Below are 20,151 nucleotides of genomic sequence, written 5' to 3'. Positions count from 1 at the left end.
CATGAAAGCTATTGAATTAAACTGTACACAGAAGTAAAATGGAAATATAACTTTAAAAATTCTCTGTCATAACATATTTCAAATAACTTTAATCAACCAAGGTGAAACATGACAAATTTGAACTTAGGTCCCCCCCCACCCCATACCATTACTGAGGCTAGGATGGGTTGACCATTATCTGAAGAGAGACTAGAATTCCATGTGAAGATCCCTGGAAACATAGTCAGTGAATCACAGGAGAAGAAGTCCAGTAGTCCGAGCAGCAATAAAAGTTCCTCACTAGAGTCCATAGGGCCAGAATCTTCCACAGCAAGGTGGGTGGCAGCAGCTGTGTCCATACCCACCATAGCCACAGCCATAGCCACAGCCCAGGCAGCCACAGCCATAACCCAGACCACCATAATAATTGCTGTAGAAGCATATAGTGTCAGGAGTGGGTGGATCAGTTGAGAAACAGGGAAACAGTGCCTTGGATTGAATGTGACCATCTGCACAGGACCTTTTATACACCTTCAGTAGTAGGTGGGCAAAACCACAGGCAGTGTTTATCACATATTTCACACTAATTGTCACTATAAAACTTTTGGAGTCTCTTGATTCTTAGGGTGAAATGAAGTCTTCATAACCAAGATTACTATGCTACAATGTTAGGATTCCTGCCATCACAGGAGTGACTTTTAAAAAGGTGTTTTCTCTGAAATTGAGTTACACGTAGTGAGGTGGATGGACCTAGAGTCTGTCATACAGAGTGAAGTAAGTCAGAAAGAAAAAAACAAATACTGTATGCTAACACATATATATGGAATCTAAAATAAAGAAAACCATACTGATGAACCTAGTTGAAGGGCAGGAATAAAGAGGTAGACATAGAAAATGGACTTGAGGATATGGGGTGGGAGGGCGAAGCTGGGGCGAAGTGAGAGTAGCATCGACATATATATACTACCGAATGTAAGTAAAAGAGTTGGCTGGTGGGAAGCAGCAGCATAGCACAGAGAGATCAACTTGGTGCTTTGCGATGACCTAGAGGGGTGGGATAGGGAGGATGGGAAGGAGGCTCAAGAGGGAGGGGATATGGGGACATGTGTATGCATATGGCTGATTCGCTTTGTTGTGCAACAGAAACTAACACAGTATTGTGAAGCAACTATACTCCAATAAAGATCTGTTAAAAAATAAAATTAAAAAAGAAACAAGGAAACAAATGACCTAACTAAAAAATGGGCAAAAGATCTGAAGGACACCTCACCAAAGAAGATATGCACATGAAAAGTAAGCATGTGAAACAATGCTCAACATCTTATGTCATTAAAGAACTGCAAATTAAAACTACTACACACCTATTATAATGGCTAAAAATCCAAAACACTGACAACACCAAATGATGGCAAGAATGTGAAGCAACAGGACGTCTCATTCATTGCTCATGGGAATGAAAAATGGTGCAGATACTTTGGAAGATAATTTGGCAGTTTCTTGTAAAACTAAACATACTCATATCATGTAACCTAGCAATTATGTTCCTTGGCATTTACTCAAATGATTTGAAAACATATGTCCACTCAAAATCCTGCACATGGATGTTTATAGAGGCTTTATTCATAATGGCAAAACATGCAAGCAACCAAGATGTCCTGCAATAGGTGAATGGGTAAACAAACTGTAATACATCCATACAATGGAATATTTTCAGCAATAAAATAAAATGAGCTATCAAGCCACGAGAAGACATGAGGGAACCTTAAATGCATATTACTAAAATAATCTGTAAAGGCTATGTACTGAATGATTCCAACTCTATGGCATTCTGAAAAAGGCAAAACTACAGAGCCAATAAAAATATCAGTGATTGCCAGTGCTGTGGGGGAGGGAAAGAAGGGTGAATAGGTGAAGCACTAAGATATTTAGCACAGTGAACCTATCCTCCATGATACAGCAATGGTGAAGGCATATTATTATACACCTGTCAAAACTCATAGAATGCACAACACAATGTACCCTAGTAAACTATGGTCTTTAGTTAATAATTGTGTATCACTATTGGCTCATCAATTCTAACAAATATACCACACTAATGCAAGAAATTAATAACAGCAGGTACTGGAGACAGGTAGATGAGGGTATATATGGGAACTCTCTTACTTTCTGCTAAATTTTTTTGTAAATCTAAAACTGATCAACAAGTACTCTATTCACTTTTTTAAAAGAAGCATTTGTTTATTTCAAAGCCTTTTCTCACTCTAGATTTGGTCTGTTGATAAATATTACCATATTACTTGAGATGACATAGGGGCACACAAGCATTCCTCTAAGTTGTGTTTTTTTGAATATTTGTTCTATCCAACTGGATTTCTTGAAATGTTTATATGTATTATAATATCCATATATTTATCATAAATTATAACATTTACATATTTATTATAATTCTATTCTATTTAAAATTGCATAAAATTATATATTTTATATTATAATTTATATATATATAAAATCTCATTATACAATCTGAAATTTTATATTGTTTTTAGTGGGTGTGTGGGCACCTTGAAAGGGAAATTACTTGATGCTGGAATTCTGCCAAATTCTCCACCTGTTCTCAGATGAAAGCATACCTTTTCTACTAGATGATATTTTCTACAAAATATTTTCCATGGACTGACTCAACTTGTTTTTATGCTCCTTAATAAGAAGAAAAACCTTTATTTGTGTATATTTTATAACACCCAGAGTGTGCATAAATCGTAAAAGTAGAACTCGATGAATATCCAAAGCATACCTGTTTAATCAGTACTTAAAAATCATATAATACTAGCATCTCCGATGACTCTCCTTATGCCCCTTTCCATTCAGTACCAGTCCCTAAGTGTAACCATTCCTGATATCCAAAACCATGAATTTGTTTTGCCAGTTTTTGAAACTTATGCAAATCGAATCACACAAATAAGACTTTTAATCTGGCTTCTTTTGATTCACATTTTCTTTTTTTTTAATTCATACATTTTGTTTTTGTCTTAGTTCTCACTGCTGTATAAAATTTCAATGTGCAAATATACCACAATTTCTTTATCTCTACCCTTGATGGTCATTTGTATTGTTTTGAATTTTTAACAATATTTTACAAATAGTGCTGCCACAAACAATCTTATACATGTCTCTTGGTACACTTATGAGTATATCTGACAAGCTAATTATTACTGTAAAAATGTTGCTTAAAAAATCCTTTAAATCTCAGTGTTGTATAACTTTAATATTTATGTCTTGTTAATGTGTTTGTAGGTCAGCTGGGATTTGGCCAACATAACGTGGTTTTGGCTCAGATTGTTTGCTGGTTTCAAGCCTTCCCCATTTCTCTCTCATTCTCCCTGGACTGGCAGCTACTGGGGGCATCTTCTCCAGGCGAAAAGGGTAGAGCACAAAGAAAGCTGAGACATGCATGCATATACTCATGTTCAAGGCATGTCTCCAACATCCCACTGGCCAATGCAAATAGCATGGTTAAACCCAAAGGCAAGGATCAGGAAAATATGCTCTGTTCATAGTAAAGCCAGACTGAGTGACATTTGTAGACAACCTTAAAAGGGAAGGAATGGATAATCCTGCCCTAAAGGTGAGAAAGGAAAGAACATATTATGCAGAATAATAATCTAACCCAGGGATCCACAAAGTCTTGATCACCATCTGCTTTGGTAAAGTTTTATTGGAAAACGCCCACATCCATTCATTTGTGTATGGTCTATGGCTGTTTTCATGTTACAATGACAGAGTTGAGTAGTGGAACACAGATCATATGGCCTGCAAAATCTGAAATATTTTATTCTTTACAGAAGAAGTTTTCCTAGCGATATTAATCTATCCAAGTAGGCGTATCAATTTGGAATATACCTAGAACCAGATTTGCTGAGTTATAAAAGAGACCACCAAATAGTTTTCCGAAATTTTATCTTTCACCTGCAGTTTTTCCACTACTCACTTTGCATTTTTCCTCTTCAGCTTAATTGACTTATTACACTCTATTGAAATATGTTTCTTTTACTTCTTTCCTAATAAATCTAGGACCTTAGAGTTAGTTATTTTTATATTCAATCTTTTACAGTATACTTGCCATGTAGCTCATTTTCTAGATATTTAAATCTCTAAAGAAATTATTATTAACAGTTGTGCACAATCAATATTTATTTATATTTTTCTATTCATTTTATTTTTGTGTGTGTCCATGTTTTTGTCTGGATCTTTTTCCTTCTGCCTAAACAACTCTATTATTTTTTGTAATTAATACTTGATAAAAATAAATTTTCTTACTATTTATTTGTCCAGAAACTTTCATTTTTATTTTTTTGTAAGAGACTGCATGAGATTCTAAATAGCTATTTTTAATCCATCCTTCCTTAAAATATCACCACATTTTCCTTTGGCTTCCTTTGTTTCTGTTGAAGATTCTATTTACTGATACATTTTCCGGGTATTTTGTCTGTTTCTCTAGCTATTCTGATTTTGACTTTGCATTTAATTTTAAGCTCTTGGGTTATGCCGATGTGATTTTAATTGTACTTTTCCCTCTTGGCAGTGCAGAGCTTTTAGAATATATGATTTGGTATCGTTCATCGGTTTTGGAAAATTATGGATTACTTTTTCTCCAAAAATGGCTTCTGCTTTATTTTTTTCTTCTTCAGCTGAACTTCAATTACATGAAGGTTTTACTGTTTCATGAGGTCTGACATGTTCTTTATACTCTCTTCTGTATATAACATTATAAGTTTTCCATCTTTACTTCACTCGAATAGTTTTCATCAACCTATCTTGAAGTTTACTAACTCAGATTTCCTGTAACTAGTCTATTGAGTTCTTAATAGCATGCCTTTGCTTTCTTTTTAAGATCTAGAATTTAAAATGGATTGTTTGGTGAATCTGTGCAATTATACCACATATTTTGCAACTTTCCGTTAAGTTTCTTGTATGAATTAATTATGAATGTTTTAAAATTTCTCATTTCCTAATCTAATATGTGGTTTACCTTCTGGTCACCTTATGTTTTGGTTGATTCTTCTGTGTTGTTTCATAGCATTCCATGAGCTCAGTATTTTGTATAAAAATTGTAGATGATCCAGAATGGTATTGCATTTCACCACAGAGAGTATTTTTTTTTTAATTTTGTCCTGGCTATTAGGAGAAATCTGGTGGGCTTAATCCAAACAAAGAGTAACATAAAATGAGGTGCCTGGAATTTTAGTAAGGGCTTGTCTACCTCTGTTTAGCTTCAGGCTAAAGGAGTATTCCTTTAAATCTTTCAGTTAAGGGTACTTCTTCTTGAAAATTCCTGAACTGTATTGACTATTTTTTCATCACTTTAATATGGACAGAAAAATTCTATCTGATTTTCAAGTGCACCTGCTTGGTATCTTAGGAAATTGACCTTTGCAACTTCAGAATTTGGAAAATATCTCAAGGAGAAATGTGGCTGTGTGTTAAGCTCAGCGTTCTACCAGTACATTTTTATCAGAATCTATGTGTCCAATTGCATTTTGCCAGTCTTGGAAAAAAAAGAAAGGGCACCTAAAATTCTGCTTGTTATTTTTCCCCTCAGAAGTCTCTTGCCTTGCATCTAGAATCAAGAACTGAAGAATTTTCAGCTCACTTTTTCAGAGTTTCTACATATTCAGAATATTGGTCCTTTTATTCTTGGTTTTCTTTTGCTTTGTTTGTTTTTCACCAGCTCTCCATTGTGCTTGATGCGGCTAGTTTGAGTTTCCAAAGTAAAACAGAACTACTTCAAATGTGGAAAATGAATTTGATTCTGGAGAAAGTTAATATATAGAGGCATATATATTTGATAAAGGCCAGACTCCTAGGTAAACATGAAATAATCTAATATTAATTTGATACTGAGAAAATATCTCATTGTTTTGAAGAATTTATCTTGTTATATATATTATATGATTTTTTCTCAAATATTTATCATAAATTGGAATATTTTAAAGTACTATTTGGCCACCATATTGGTAAGGTAGAATGTGATTATTAGTTCTGACAGTTTAAATTTGAATGCTTATGCTCATTCTACAGGGAAAAAATTTTTTTTATTTGAGAAACATTTCATAGAGGCAGAGCTCAAGCTGATATAATCCAACCATCAGTGTTGCAAGAGACAAAAACTTATAAATACATGCGAGTTTTTTTTTTTTTAGAAGATGTTGGGGGTAGGAGTTTATTAATTAATTTATTTATTTTTGCTGCGTTGGGTCTTCGTTTCTGTGCGAAGGCTTTCTCTAGTTGTGGAAAACAGGGGCCACTCTTCATCACAGTGCATGAGCCTCTCACTATCGTGGCCTCTCTTGCTGCGGAGCACAGGCTCCAGACACGCAGGCTCAGTAGTTGTGGCTCATGGGCCTAGTTGCTCTACGGCATGTGGGATCCTCCCAGACCAGGGCTCGAACCCATGTCCCCTGCATTAGCAGGCAGATTCTCAACCACTGCGCCACCAGGGAAGCCCCTATATGCGAGTTTTAATGCCCTGATGTGTATTAAATAGTTTTAATACAATTATTATAAAAAATAGCCATTTACAAAACTTAGAGTATAAGCTAACAGATATGGTAGAAGAAATTCTAGAGACATATATAAAAATGAACTTATTATGGACATTGTTGGAAAACATTGATATTTTTACCCTCTTCCTTTTTAGGTATATAGTGGCCACAAAAAAGAATCAAGTGGGATTTAGCCCAGGGATGCAAGAATTCTTCAATATACACAAATCAATCAATGTGATACACCACATTAATAAATTAAGGAATAAAAACCATATGATCATCTCAATAGATGCAGAAAAAGCTTTTGACAAAATTCAACACCTATTTATGATAAAAACTCTCCAAAAAATGGACATAGAGGGAACCTACCTCAACATAAAAAAGGTCACATATGACAAACCTACAGCAAACATCATACTCAGTGGTGAAAAACTGAAAGCATTTCCAGTAAGATCAGGAACAAGACAAGGAAAGATGTCCACTCTTGCCACTCTTATTCAAATAGTTTTGGAAGTCCTAGCCACAGCAATCAGAGAAGAAAAAGAAATAAAAGGAAAACAAATTGGAAAAGAAGAAGTAAAACTGTCACTGTTTGCAGATGACATGATATTATACTCAGAAAATCCTAAAGATGCCACCAGAAAACTACTAGAACCAATCAATGACTTTGGTAAGGTTGCAGGATACAAAATGAATGCACAGAAATCTCTTGCATTCCTATACATCAACAATGAAAAATTAGAAAGAGAAATAAAGGAAACAATCCCATTTACCATCGCAACAAAGAGAATAAAATACCTAAGAATAAACCTGCCTAAGGGGGCGAAAGACTTGTACTCAGAAAACTATAAAACACTGGTGAAAGAAATCAAAAATGACATAAACAGATGGAGAGATATACCATGTTCTTGGATTGGAAGAATTAATATTCTGAAAATGACTATACTACCGAAATTATCTACAGATTCAGTGCAATCCCTATCAAACTACCAATGGCATTCTTCACATAATTAGAATAAAAAATTTTTCAATTCACATGGAAACATAAAAGACCCCGAATAGCCAAAGCAATCTTGAGAAAGAAAAATGGAGCTGGAGGAATCAGGCTCCCTGACTTCAAACTATACCACAAAGCTACAGTAATCAAGAAAATATGGTACTGGCACAAAAATAGAAACATAGATCAATGGTACAGGATAGAATGTCCAGAGACAAACCCATGCACATATGGTCACCTAATTTATGACAAAGGAGGCAAGAACATACAATGGAGAAAAGACAGCCTCTTCCATAAGTGGTGCTGGGAAAACTGGACAGCTGCATGTAAAAGAATGAAATTAGAACACTCCCAAACACCATACACAAAAATAAACTCCAAATGTATTAGGGACCTAAATGTAAGACCAGACACCATAAAACTCTCAGAGGAAAAGATAGGCAGAACACTCTATGACATAAACCACAACAAGATCTTTTTTAACCCACCACCTAGAGTAATGGAAAGAAAAACAAAAATAAACAAATGGGACTTAATTAAACATAAAATCTTTTGCACAACAAAGGAAATCATAAACAAGACAAAAAGGCAACCCTCAGAATGGGAGAAAATGTTTGCAAATGAAACAATGGACAAAGGATTAATCTCCAAAATATACAAAGAGCTCATGGAGCTCAATATCAAAAAAATGAACAATCCAGTTAAAAAATGGGCAGAAGACCTAGATAGACATTTCAAGGAAGACATACAGATGACCAAGAGGCACATGAAAAGATGCTCAACATCATTAATTATTAGAGAAATGCAAGTCAAAACTACAATGAGTTATCACCTCACACTGGTCAGAATGGCCATTCTCAAAATCTAGAAACAATAAATGCTGGAAAGGGTGTGTGAAAAGGGAACACTCCTGCACTGTTTTTGGAAATGTAAATTGATACAACCACTATGGAGAACAGTATGGAGGTTCCTTAAAAAACTAAAAATAAAACTACCATATAACCCAGCAATTCCACTACTGGGGATATACCATGAGAAAACCATAATTCAAAAAGAGACATGCACCACAATGTTCATTGCAGCTTTATTTACAATAGCCAGGACATGGAACCAACCTAAATTTCCATTGACAGATGAATGGATAAAGAAGATGTGGTACATATATACAATGGAGTATTACTCAGCCATAAAAAGAAACAAAATTGAGTTATTTGTAGTGAGGTGAATGGACCTAGAGTCTGTCATACAGAGTGAAGTAAGTCAGAAAGAGAAAAACGAATAAAATATGCTAAGAAGTATATACAGAATCTAAAGAAAAAGAAAAAAAAATGTACTGATGAACCTAGCTGCTGGGCAGGAAGACATAGAGAATGGAATTGAGGACACGGAGTGGGTGGGGGAAGCTGGGGCGAAGTGAGAGTAGCATTGACATACATGTACTACCGAATGTAAAATAGCTAGTGGGAAGAAGTAGCATGGCACAGGAAGATCAGCTCGGTGCTACGAGTTGACCTAGAGGTGTGGGATAGGGAGGGTGGGAGAGAGGCTCAAGAGGGAGGGGATAACAGAAACTACAGATAACAGAAACTAACACAGTATTGTGAAGCAATTTTACTCTATAAAGATCTATTAAGAAAAAAAAAAAAGAATTCTTCCTCTCTCTCATTCTCTCTTGCTCCCTCACCACAACCACACACATGTGAATAATCACACACAAATACACAAACATGCACGTTAAACTGAAGAAGACAATTCAGTATAAATATAACAAAGCAATATTTTTCTATGAAGTACAGTTTATTTAGTAATACATACATATTTTAAAGTAAAATTTATAATCAAATTTAATTAAATTTTTCATAGCATTATAAAGGTAATACAATATCCAAGGAAAAATTTTTCCATAAACTATGATACAATCCAATAGATAATAATGAATCAAAATGAGCACGCTGAATTTTATTTATTTACCTCAGTTTATTATAAAGTTAGTATTTCTGATGACATTTTAAAATTTCTTATGCAAAGGAAACCCGGAGATAGTGACAATAGAACAGGAAGATATAGCCAACAGCCTAAATATTCTTTAGCAGAGGCCATAGGATGAGTATCTTCCACAGGACAATGGGCAACAGAGGATGTAACCATAGCTACAATAACCAGAGCCATAGCCACAGTCATAGCCACAGCCCAGGCAACTGTAACCATAACTCAGACACCATAATAGTTGCCATAGTAACACATGGTGTTGGGAGTGGGAGGTTCAACTGAAGAACGAGAAGTAGGTATCTTTAGTCTGAATGTCACCATCTGCCAAGTGCCTTTTATACCCACTCACTGATGGGTGGGGAAAACCACAGGCAATGTAGCATCCTGTATCTCACTGATTTACTTCAGACATCATAAATATCTTGATTTAGTGACAAAATGTGTCCCTCTTAACTGAGATGATTTGCCCCTACTCCAGGATTCCATGGTCAATTTATGGACCTTTAAAATGGAACTCTTGTTCTATTTTATTTATTTATTTATTTATTTATTTATTTATTTATTTTTTTGGTACGCGGGCCTCTCACTGTTGTGGCCTCTCCCGTTGCGGAGCACAGGCTCCGGACGCGCAGGCTCAGCGGCCATGGCTCACGGGCCCAGCCGCTCCGCGGCATGTGGGATCTTCCCGGACCGGGGCACGAACACGTGTCCCCTGCATCGGCAGGCGGACTCTCGACCACTGCGCCACCAGGGAAGCCCTCTTGTTTTTTTTTTTTTTTTTTTTTTTTTGTTCTATTTTAAATGCTATGTCTCACTCATATTTATTTAGTTGAATAAATACAACCTGATTACATGGCATGATGTAAAGTATGAAAATAAATATCCTATTTTTTGTTTTGTTTTCATTCCTCCATAAGAAGAAGGGTTTTAAAATAAATCTTGTCTAGAGAAACATGCTTCTAATTTAGATTATATTAAACTTCAGAGAGAAATAGGTTTTCAGCATCTTTCAACCAGTCAATTTTTATTTCTTTGTTAGTAACTGTGTGTCAACCATTTTTAAGACATATTACGTAACGCCTATTATTGTTCCTGTGTCTCCTTTTATCACTGGCTTTCTCATGCATAACATAAGATGCTAGATGTGGTGCAAAGACATTAGTGAAACTTCCAGTATTACAAAAGAAAAATAAAATAAGTTTCTTTTCTTTTTAAATTGGAAAATAAATCATTATTTTTCTTCACTGGGCCAAATGTATCTCTGACATTATTGAAACATTGTACATTTCTTCAAATAATTAAGATAGATTTTCAGGTTTCAAAATGATGCTTGGGAACTATGTTAGTCAACTGGAATTTCTTTTTTTTTCTTTTCAATTAGAATTTTTTTTTTCTTTTTAAAATTTATTTGGAGTATAGTTGATTTACAATGTGTTAGTTTCAGCTATACAGCAAAGTGAATCCGTTATACATCATATACATATATTCACTCTTTTTTTTTTTTTAAGATTCTTTCCCATATAGGTCATTACAGAGTAATGTAGAGTTCCCTGTGCTATACAGCAGGTTACTATTGGTTATCTATTTTACATACAGTAGTGTGTATATGTCAATCACAATCTTCCAATTTATCCCTCCCCCCATACCCTGGTATTATAAGTTTGTTTTCTACATCTGTGAATCTACTTCTGTTTTGTAAATAAGTTCATTTGTACCCTTTATTTTTAGATTCCAGATATAAGTGATATCATATGATATTTGTCTTTCTCTGGCTTACTTGACTCAGTATGACAATCTCTAGGTCCATCTATGTGGCTGCAAATTGCATTATTTTGTTCTTTTTTATGGCTGAGTAATATTCCATTTATATATGTACCACATCTTCTTTCAATGGTAGTATTCACTTTTCAAATATAATGATACCTAAACGGTTTTGGGGTAAAATATAATAATTTCTTAAAAATGTAATAGAAAGTCCATTTAATCAAAATCATCTTTTGCCTGATACCATATTTCATAAAATCCCGTTTTTTCAACAAATCCTGGAGAGGGTGTGGAGCAAAGGGAACCCTCTTGCACTGTTGGTGGAAATGTAAATTGATACAGCCATTATGGAGAACAGTATGGAGGTTCCTGAAAAAACTGAAGATAGAACTACCATATGACCCAGCAATTCCACTTCTGGGCATATACCCAGGGAAAACCATAATTCAAAAAGACACATGTACCCCAATGTTCATTGCAGCACTATTTACAAGAGCCAGCTCATGGAAGCAACCTAAATGCCCATCGACAGATGAATGGATAAAGAAGATGTGATACATGTATACAATGGAATATTACTCAGTCATAAGAAGGAACGAAATTGGGTCATTTGTAGAGACATGGATAGACCTAGAGGCTGTCATACAGAGTGAAGTAAGTCAGAAAGGGAAAAACAAATAATGTATATTAATGCATATATGTGGAATCTAGAAAAATGCTTCAGATGAACCAGTTTGCAAGGCAGAAATAGAGACACGGATGTAGAGAATAAATGTATAGACACAAAGGGGGGAAGGAGGGGATGAATTGGGAGATTGGGATTGACATATATACACTAATATGTATAAAATAGATAACTAATAAGAACTTGCCGTATAAAAATAAATAAAATAAAGTGAAAAAAAATCCTGTTTTTTTTTCTTTCCATTTCCCAATGTCATTAGGCTTCTTAAGAGAAAATAGAATAAGTGTACACATTCATTTTTGGGATTTCAAAGGAAAAATATGGAACCTCAAAAATATGGAGCAGTGGTATCAGAGGGAGGCAGTAACTCAGTGCACTGAAGACTGTCCTGCTGAGGTGGTGAACAGTGGGTAGATTCTTCCTGGAGGGTCTGAACATCAACCATCAGGCAGTGAGTCAGTAGCCATCAGACACAGGATGCTTTGTGAACTATTTTGTGAATGACATGCAGAGTATAAATAGAAACATGTGAGGTCAAAGGAACAAATTATCCCTTTTCTGAGGCATAGTTTTTTAGTAATTCAGCCCAAACTAAGGTATCAAGAAATAGACAAAGGCAGGTGTTGTTAAATACGGTGATAGAAGAAAGGACTATTTTGGTCGGCAAGGTGTCATTTTAAAATGTAGCATATGGGGCTTCCCTGGTGGCACAGTGGTTAAGAGTCCGCCTGCCAATGCAGGGGACACGGGTTCATGCCCTGGTCCGTGAAGATCCCACATGCCGTGGAGCGGCTAGGCCCGTGAGCCATGGCTGCTGAGCCTGTGCGTCTGGAGCCTGTGCTCCGCAACGGGAGAGGCCACAACAGTGAGAGACCCGCGTACCACAAAAATAAATAAATAAATAGAATGTAGCATATGAATGTAAATCAGTAGTATGATCAGATATAGCAGTGGCCACTGAATCACATGAAAGCCCAGATTACATATAGCCTTAGACAGAAAGACCTTTTGTTCAGATCTTTGACTTTTTAGCTACATCAAAACCTTAGGGGACATCCCAAGTCAATGTTGGTTCTTTATCTGTCTCCTTTCACTGTTTCTCTCTCATGTCTCTATCCTTCTCTGTCTCTGTTCCTCTTTCACATACTACACACACACATAAATTTAGAAAAGGAAAAATGATGGAGAGAAATTAATATAAATGTAATTAAGCAATATTTACATGGATAGACAGTTTAATAAATGTGAACTTTATTTTCTCACATGAATTATATGAAATAAACATTGCTGAGGAAAAATAATGTTAATAAAAATAAATGTAAAACTTTTCTATAAATTATAAGGCATTCTGTGTGTTTAGGTTAATCAAAATTGGGCATGCTGAATCTGTATTACTTTTTTCCCCATGAGTTAGGAATGAAGTTGGCATGTCTGATGTTAAATATGGAGGTTGGGTTATGGAACACGAAAGGAGGTGTCCAATGAGTTGAAGTGTTCTGAACGGCATAGATAGAACCCATAGGACCAGAATATTATGCTGTAGGATGAGCAGCCCATAACCAGAGACAAGGCACCATTATGACTCATGGTGACAGGAACGAAAGATTCCATCAAGCAGCAGGTAATCTGTCCTCAGATTGAATATCAGCAACTGCATGGTTCAGGGTCTTTTATTTTTATATTTATTGAAGTATAGTTGCTGTACAATATTATATAACTTAGAGGTATACAATGTAATGATTCACAGTTTTTTTTTTTTTTGGTGGTACGCGGACCTCTCACTGTTGTGGCCTCTCCCATTGCGGAGCACAGGCTCCGGACACGCAGGCTCAGCGGACATGGCTCACGGGCCCAGCTGCTCCGCGGCACGCGGGATCCTCCCGGACCGGGGCACAAACCCGTGTCCCCTGCATCGGCAGGTGGACTCTCAACCACTGCGCCACCAGGGAAGCCCCATGATTCACAATTTTCAAAGGTTAACTCCAGTTATAGTTATTATAAAATATTTGCTATATTCCCTGTGTTGTACAATATATCCTTGTAGCTTATTTTATACCTAATAGTTTGTACCTCTTAATCCCCTACCTCTATGTTGCTCGTTTCCTCTTCCCTCTCCCCACTGGTAACCACTAGTTTGTTTTCTATATCTGTGAGTCTGCTTCTTTTTTGTTATATTCACTACTTTGTTGTATTTCTTAGACTCCACATGTAAGTGAGATCACACAGTATTTGTCTTTCTCTGTCTGACTTATTTCACTTAGTGTAATACCCTCCAAGTCCATCCATGTTGTTGCAAATGGCAAATTTTCATTATTTTCTATGACTGAATCGTATTCCACTATATATATATATATATATATACACATATACACATATACACACATGTATGTACATATGTATATATCACATCTTCTTTATCCTTTCATCTGTTGATGGACACTTCCATATCTTATATTACTTCTATTATTGTGATTTTGCCTTTTCATATGAAAGTGCTATTTTTCATTGTTTATTGTTGGGGTCAAAGGGATGGTGGAAATTTGAAGTGAGCTGGAAAATGAATTTTTGTGACTTACAAAATTACAAATCAAGAATCAAATGATATAACAGGATTATAAAATATAAATATGTGTACATCTATAAATATAAAATATAAAGTGAGTCCCTGTGCTAAATCTTTTTGTGTTGAGATGATATCAATGAACCTCTCTTGGAAGAATGATTTACAGTAGGATATCAGACAGATACACCAGTTGGTGTCCATAAGCCTGCTTGTATCAGCTCAGGGAAACTATTCTGCTTATGTCTGCATTTAGCGGCAGCATGTTGGTAGATTTATGTCAGAAACAGTAAGAGTATTTACACTGTAGAAATCTGTAAACACCATGAATCAGGACCTTTTTTCCTCCTGAGAATGGTTTGTCAAAAACCACAGCACCATACCTAAAATTAGAAGATTTTTGATAGCTGTGGTGGGGAAAAGAGCCACTGAGTCAAAAGCATAAACATGTAGAGCACAAAGCTAAGATTCTAGACTGATAATACAGAGGGAGCAGTGACTTAAAAATAACAAGGAAGCTTAAATTTTATATGAACCGATGTCACATCCTTGTCTTTATGGCATCGTTGTCATCTCAGGATGCGCCAGAGGCAATTGTTCATTCTTTCTCTCATATTTTCTTTTTCCTCAGGTGTATTAGTCAGAGCCAGGAGAAGCCCTGGATCAACCTTTGCCCTGGTTCTAGCCCCTTCATCTACAGCCCCACCTCCTGTCAAGGTGATAGCTGCTAACACACACTGGGGAAAGATGTAACCCACACTCACTTCATATCCGGCTTTCCCACCAAAGCCACTGGGCACACACAAACTGTATAAGGACACATCCACACAAGGGCACATCTTCAAGACTTTGAAAGGTAACTATTTCACCTATTTTAAGCAATGTGAGAAAACAGGAATTTGTTTCAAATAAAAGAACAACAACAACAACAAAGAAAGAAACACGAATGAAACAGAGATAAATAATTCACAGATAAGAGTTCAAAGTATTAGTAATAAGAATGCGACCCGAACTAGGGAAAATAATACATGAACACAGTGAGAATTTTAACAAGGAACTAGAAAATATAAAAAAGAACCAGTGAGAACTGAAGAATACAATAACTGAAATGAAAAACACACTAGAAGTAAATAACAGCAGACTAAGGAATACTTAAGAACACATAAATGATCTGGAAGAGAGAATAAGGGGAATAACCCAATCAAAACAGAAAAAAGGAAAACAAATTAAAAAATAAAAACAATACATCAAACATACTAATATACACATTACGTGGATCCTAGAAGGAGAAGAGAGAGAGAAACCAGAGAAAATGAATTTGATGAAATTATGGCTGAAAAATAAACATGAAGAAACAGATATCCAGGTACAGGAAGCACAGAGTCCCAAACAAAATAAACCCAAAGAGACCCAGATGAAGACATATCATAATTAAATGGCAAAAGTTAAAGAGAGAATTCTAAAGATGACAAAATGAAAACAAAGAGTTCCATACAAGGGAGTACTGACGTGGCTGTCAGTTGTCAGTTTCTGATCTTTCTGCAGAAACTTTGCAGACCAGAACTGAGTGTCATGATATATTTAAAGCACTGAAAGGGAAAAACTTACAACCTAAAATACTCTACCCAGAAAGATTATTATTCAGAATTGAAGGAGAGATAAAGAACTTCTCAGACAAGCAAAATCTAAAGGAGTTCATCAGAACTACACCAACCCTAAAACAGATGATAAAAATATATTTCATGCAAATGGAAACAAAGGAAAGCTGGAGTAGAAATACTCATATCAGACAAAACAGACTAAAACAAAGTCTGTAACACCAGACAAAAAGCGGCCATTATTTAATGATAAAATAATCAATACAAGAAGTGGCTGTACCATTGGTTAACATATATGCACCTAATATAGGAGGAACTAAATATATAAAGCAAATATTAAAAGAGATAAAGGGGAAAATTGACAAAAATACAGTAAAAGTATGGGACTATAAGACTCCACTTACATTAATGGATAGATCAGCCAGACAAAAAGTCAATAAGGAAACAGTCATCTTAAATGACACATTAGACCAGTTGGATTAATAGATATCAACAGGACAGAACTCTGAGATCACAGGTGAATTTTACTTTATCTCACTTAATGAGATAAATTCAGGGAATGTATAGGTTAGATGGTAGGTCAACAACAGACCACAATAAACTTCCTTGATATAGGATAATCTTAGTCCAAGGGAAAGGTACAGAACATATGGGGTTCAGAAGTGGTGAATCCTGATGTCCTGGTATAGAGGATGAGTGTCTTCTATGGCATCCTCAATAATAGTAGCCAAAGCCAGAGCCATAGCCAGAGCTGCATCCACAGCCACAACCACAGAGAGTGTGGAAGACATATCCATAGCCACAGTCCAGTCTGTTGAAGCCACAGCCCTAGAAGCAGCCATAGCCACAGCCCCGGCCTCCATAGCCACATCGTCGATAACTGTGGCCCCCGTAGTAGTTTCCATAGTAGCCATACATGGTATTGGTTGTTCCATTTGGAGTAGGAAAGGATGTAGATTACTTCAGTCTGGACATTTCTTCTTGCAGAGAGCCTTTTATATTCCCTAGGTGTGGGTGGGCTAATTTTAGAACTAATGTAATTAGTGTGTTGTTTCAAGACTGGAGCATAATTCCTTAACGCATTAAGGAGATTTGCTTTAACCAACTGAGGCCTTTTAATAAGATGGTACAGTCACACTTACAAAACTATCTTACATAACAAACCTTCACTTTAACATTCTCTAACCAGATATCACATAAGCAAGGAGCATTTTCAGTTGTTTCATTTGACTTGCAGTTGATCACAAATAATTCTTTTTTGTTCTTGACCTCCCAAAACTGTAAACCCCTCCATAAGATAGTTTCAACTCTTATTCCAGCCCAGAGTCAAACAGTGGTGTCTTCCTTATGTAATGGTGATGAGATTAAAGAATAGAATAAAGTGAAGATTAAAGTATAGCATAAAGGTAATTTAGGAGATCTTCTGTATTTTAATAAGTTCTCCCCTAATTATCAGTGGTGTAAGGACACAAAATATTTATTTTTCTGACTTCATCTGCCTTGATAAGAAATTTAAAAAAGGGAACAGGATCTTAATATAATCAAACTGATAAATGAAACAATGTTTTATTCATTCAAAATGTTTTACTTTCTATGTATGTGTCATGTAGGTATATTTTTATTAACAAAATATTTAAACACATTATTATGGCAAAATATTATTCAGGATCCTTCTTGAAAGAGGCAAGACATTTACTATTTATCATTAGTAAATAGATTTTGATCACATCAATGTAAATTTTTTCATAAAGGAAATAGAATTTTCACTCTCAAAGTATTATACAAATATTATTATTTTCTGTCCAAATTTGACCAAGTCTAATCTTTGACTACTATGAGTCATAACTGCATTGATTGGTGGGATTTTCCAACAATTAGGAGGAAAAGATCTTTGATACTTTGTTACTCTCATATGTTTGTTTACATCTGATATTAACAATTTGCATGTGGAAAAATTTCTAATTTTGCTTTCCAATAAAGCTAATAACTTTCACAATATGCAGTGTTTATCATATATATACATTTCTCTCCATGATTTTCATTTTCTTTAGTGTGTGTCTGTAGGTGTGAGAAAGAGAGAGAGAAGAGAGAGGGAGAGAGACAGAGAGACAGAGACAGAGACAGAGACCGAAAGACAGAGAGAGATAGAGAGAAACTAGACTTTGTGGCTATTTTAGTTACTGATGTAGCAAAACAGATAAGGCATAGCTAATTTTTTTTTCCAATAAGCATCTGTGTAAAACTATTTTCATGTGCAACACCAAGAGTTACCATGCTCTATGTTGATCTAACGTAAGTCTCATTTTAGAAAAATTCAATGTTTGACTCAGGTCACTGGCAAAAACAGTAGCACTACTACTATCAAATATTCTATTTTCTACTGCAATTTTCTCTTTTCTGATAGTCTATATTGAAACACGTGCCTCTAGACAGATATAATTCCACCCCTACAGCATGTATTCAGACTTACCCTTTTCACTTACAGATAAAAATCTCTATATGCAGCTCGTTGATACGCCTGACAATCCTATATTCCCATAGTACAGATCTCCTCATTTTGAGGTTTGTCTCAGTGAGTCTTTAGGTTGTGTCTAACTCTGGTTGTCTCCTGGCAGAATCCCTGTCACCAGAAGATGGTGACTAGGATGGACTAACATCATGTAAAACACATGTCTGGCCCAAGTGAATGAAGACTAATACGGTCTCAATCTTGGTATTTTAGGAGACTCTCAATGAAGTTCCTGGTGATGATTTCTCATCTTTATTCTGATCATTTATTAATATTCTTAATTAAATATTATTTATTAATAATATTTTTAAAAATCCAATAAAACATAAAGAAACAATAGCTATTATTCTTTTATATCCACGGCCATAACCAGAGCCATATCCACAGTCCTCATAGGAGTTGCTATAATAGCTGCAACACATGTAGCAGAAGGTGAAGTTTCAACTGAGATACAGAAGGACGTTTCTGAAATTTTAATGTCACCCACTACCCTGGAAACCTTGTATACTGATGGAAAGGGCCAGAGTACACCATCAATTTTGTCATTTATGCAACAAATATTTATTTAATACCTAATATGTGCCTATAACTCCTGTCAGTTGACAATGATAGGACTTGGTCTTTTCATAGCTATAGCATCGGCTTCATATCAAACCATGTTTGCTTGTTGTCAGCCAGACACTGTTTTAAGCCAATTATAAATTGATAAGGGAAGTTTCTTCAATTATCTAATCATCTGAACACATGATTCCAAAAAATATATTTTATGTAACAAGGCTCTGGGAAGAGCAGGGAAGTTTATGTTTTGAATGCAGCTATTAAAATGAGTTTGACTAATTACTTTTACTAGTTTACTTAAGAACACAATGCTGCACTATACAGGAACTTCTCAACATTGTAGTTACAGAGTGTCTATGAATTCGAATACCCATGAATATAATATTCTGATAATATATTACCCTAGAACCATTCCACAATAAATTTTTATCAACTCTATGTTGTCATTTAGTTCAAACCAGAGGAACAACAAAAACATAATATCTTTTACAACAGTGGTTCCCAATCTTTTTGGCACCAGAGACCAGGCTTGTGGAAGACAATTTCTCCACAGACCGGGGTCGGGGGTAGATCATACTTTTGGGATGATTCAAGCACATTATATTTATCGTGCACTTTACTTCTATTATTATTACATTGTAAAATGTAATGAAATAATTATACAACTCACCATAATGCTGACAGGAGGCAGAGCTCAGGTGGTAATGCGAGCGATGGGAAGAAGCTGTAAATACAAATGAAGTTTCATTCATTTACCACTCACCTGCTCTGCGGTCCGGTTCCAAACAGGCCGCCAGCTGGGGACCCCTGCTTTACAATAACTGTTGTATATTTTGTCAGTCACAAATTTCCTTCAGACATTTTAATCTATTTGATCCCAATGAATATGGAAATTGAGATACAAAGTGGTTAGGAAACTTACTAAAAGTCCACAGCTACATTACAAAGATCAAGTATTTGTTCTTCT

At 35.6% G+C, this 20,151-nt stretch overlaps 1 protein-coding gene across 1 annotated transcript; it reads right to left on the bottom strand.

The window, feature by feature from the left end:
- Positions 1–279: 279 nt before the first annotated feature.
- On the bottom strand, positions 280–1,977 carry LOC117199320 (keratin-associated protein 20-2-like). Its single transcript, XM_033418559.1, has 2 exons — positions 1,964–1,977; positions 280–409 (listed from the first exon to the last, which is right to left on the bottom strand). Exons 1-2 carry the CDS (start codon positions 1,975–1,977, stop codon positions 280–282), a joined length of 144 nt encoding a protein of 47 aa, XP_033274450.1.
- Positions 1,978–20,151: the final 18,174 nt, after the last annotated feature.

Source organism: Orcinus orca, chromosome 5 (genome assembly GCF_937001465.1).
Source record: "Orcinus orca chromosome 5, mOrcOrc1.1, whole genome shotgun sequence".
In the NCBI taxonomy this organism is placed as follows: Eukaryota; Metazoa; Chordata; class Mammalia; order Artiodactyla; family Delphinidae; genus Orcinus; species Orcinus orca.
Note: the sequence above shows the minus strand (reverse complement) of the source record. Positions and strands in the feature narration are given on the sequence as shown.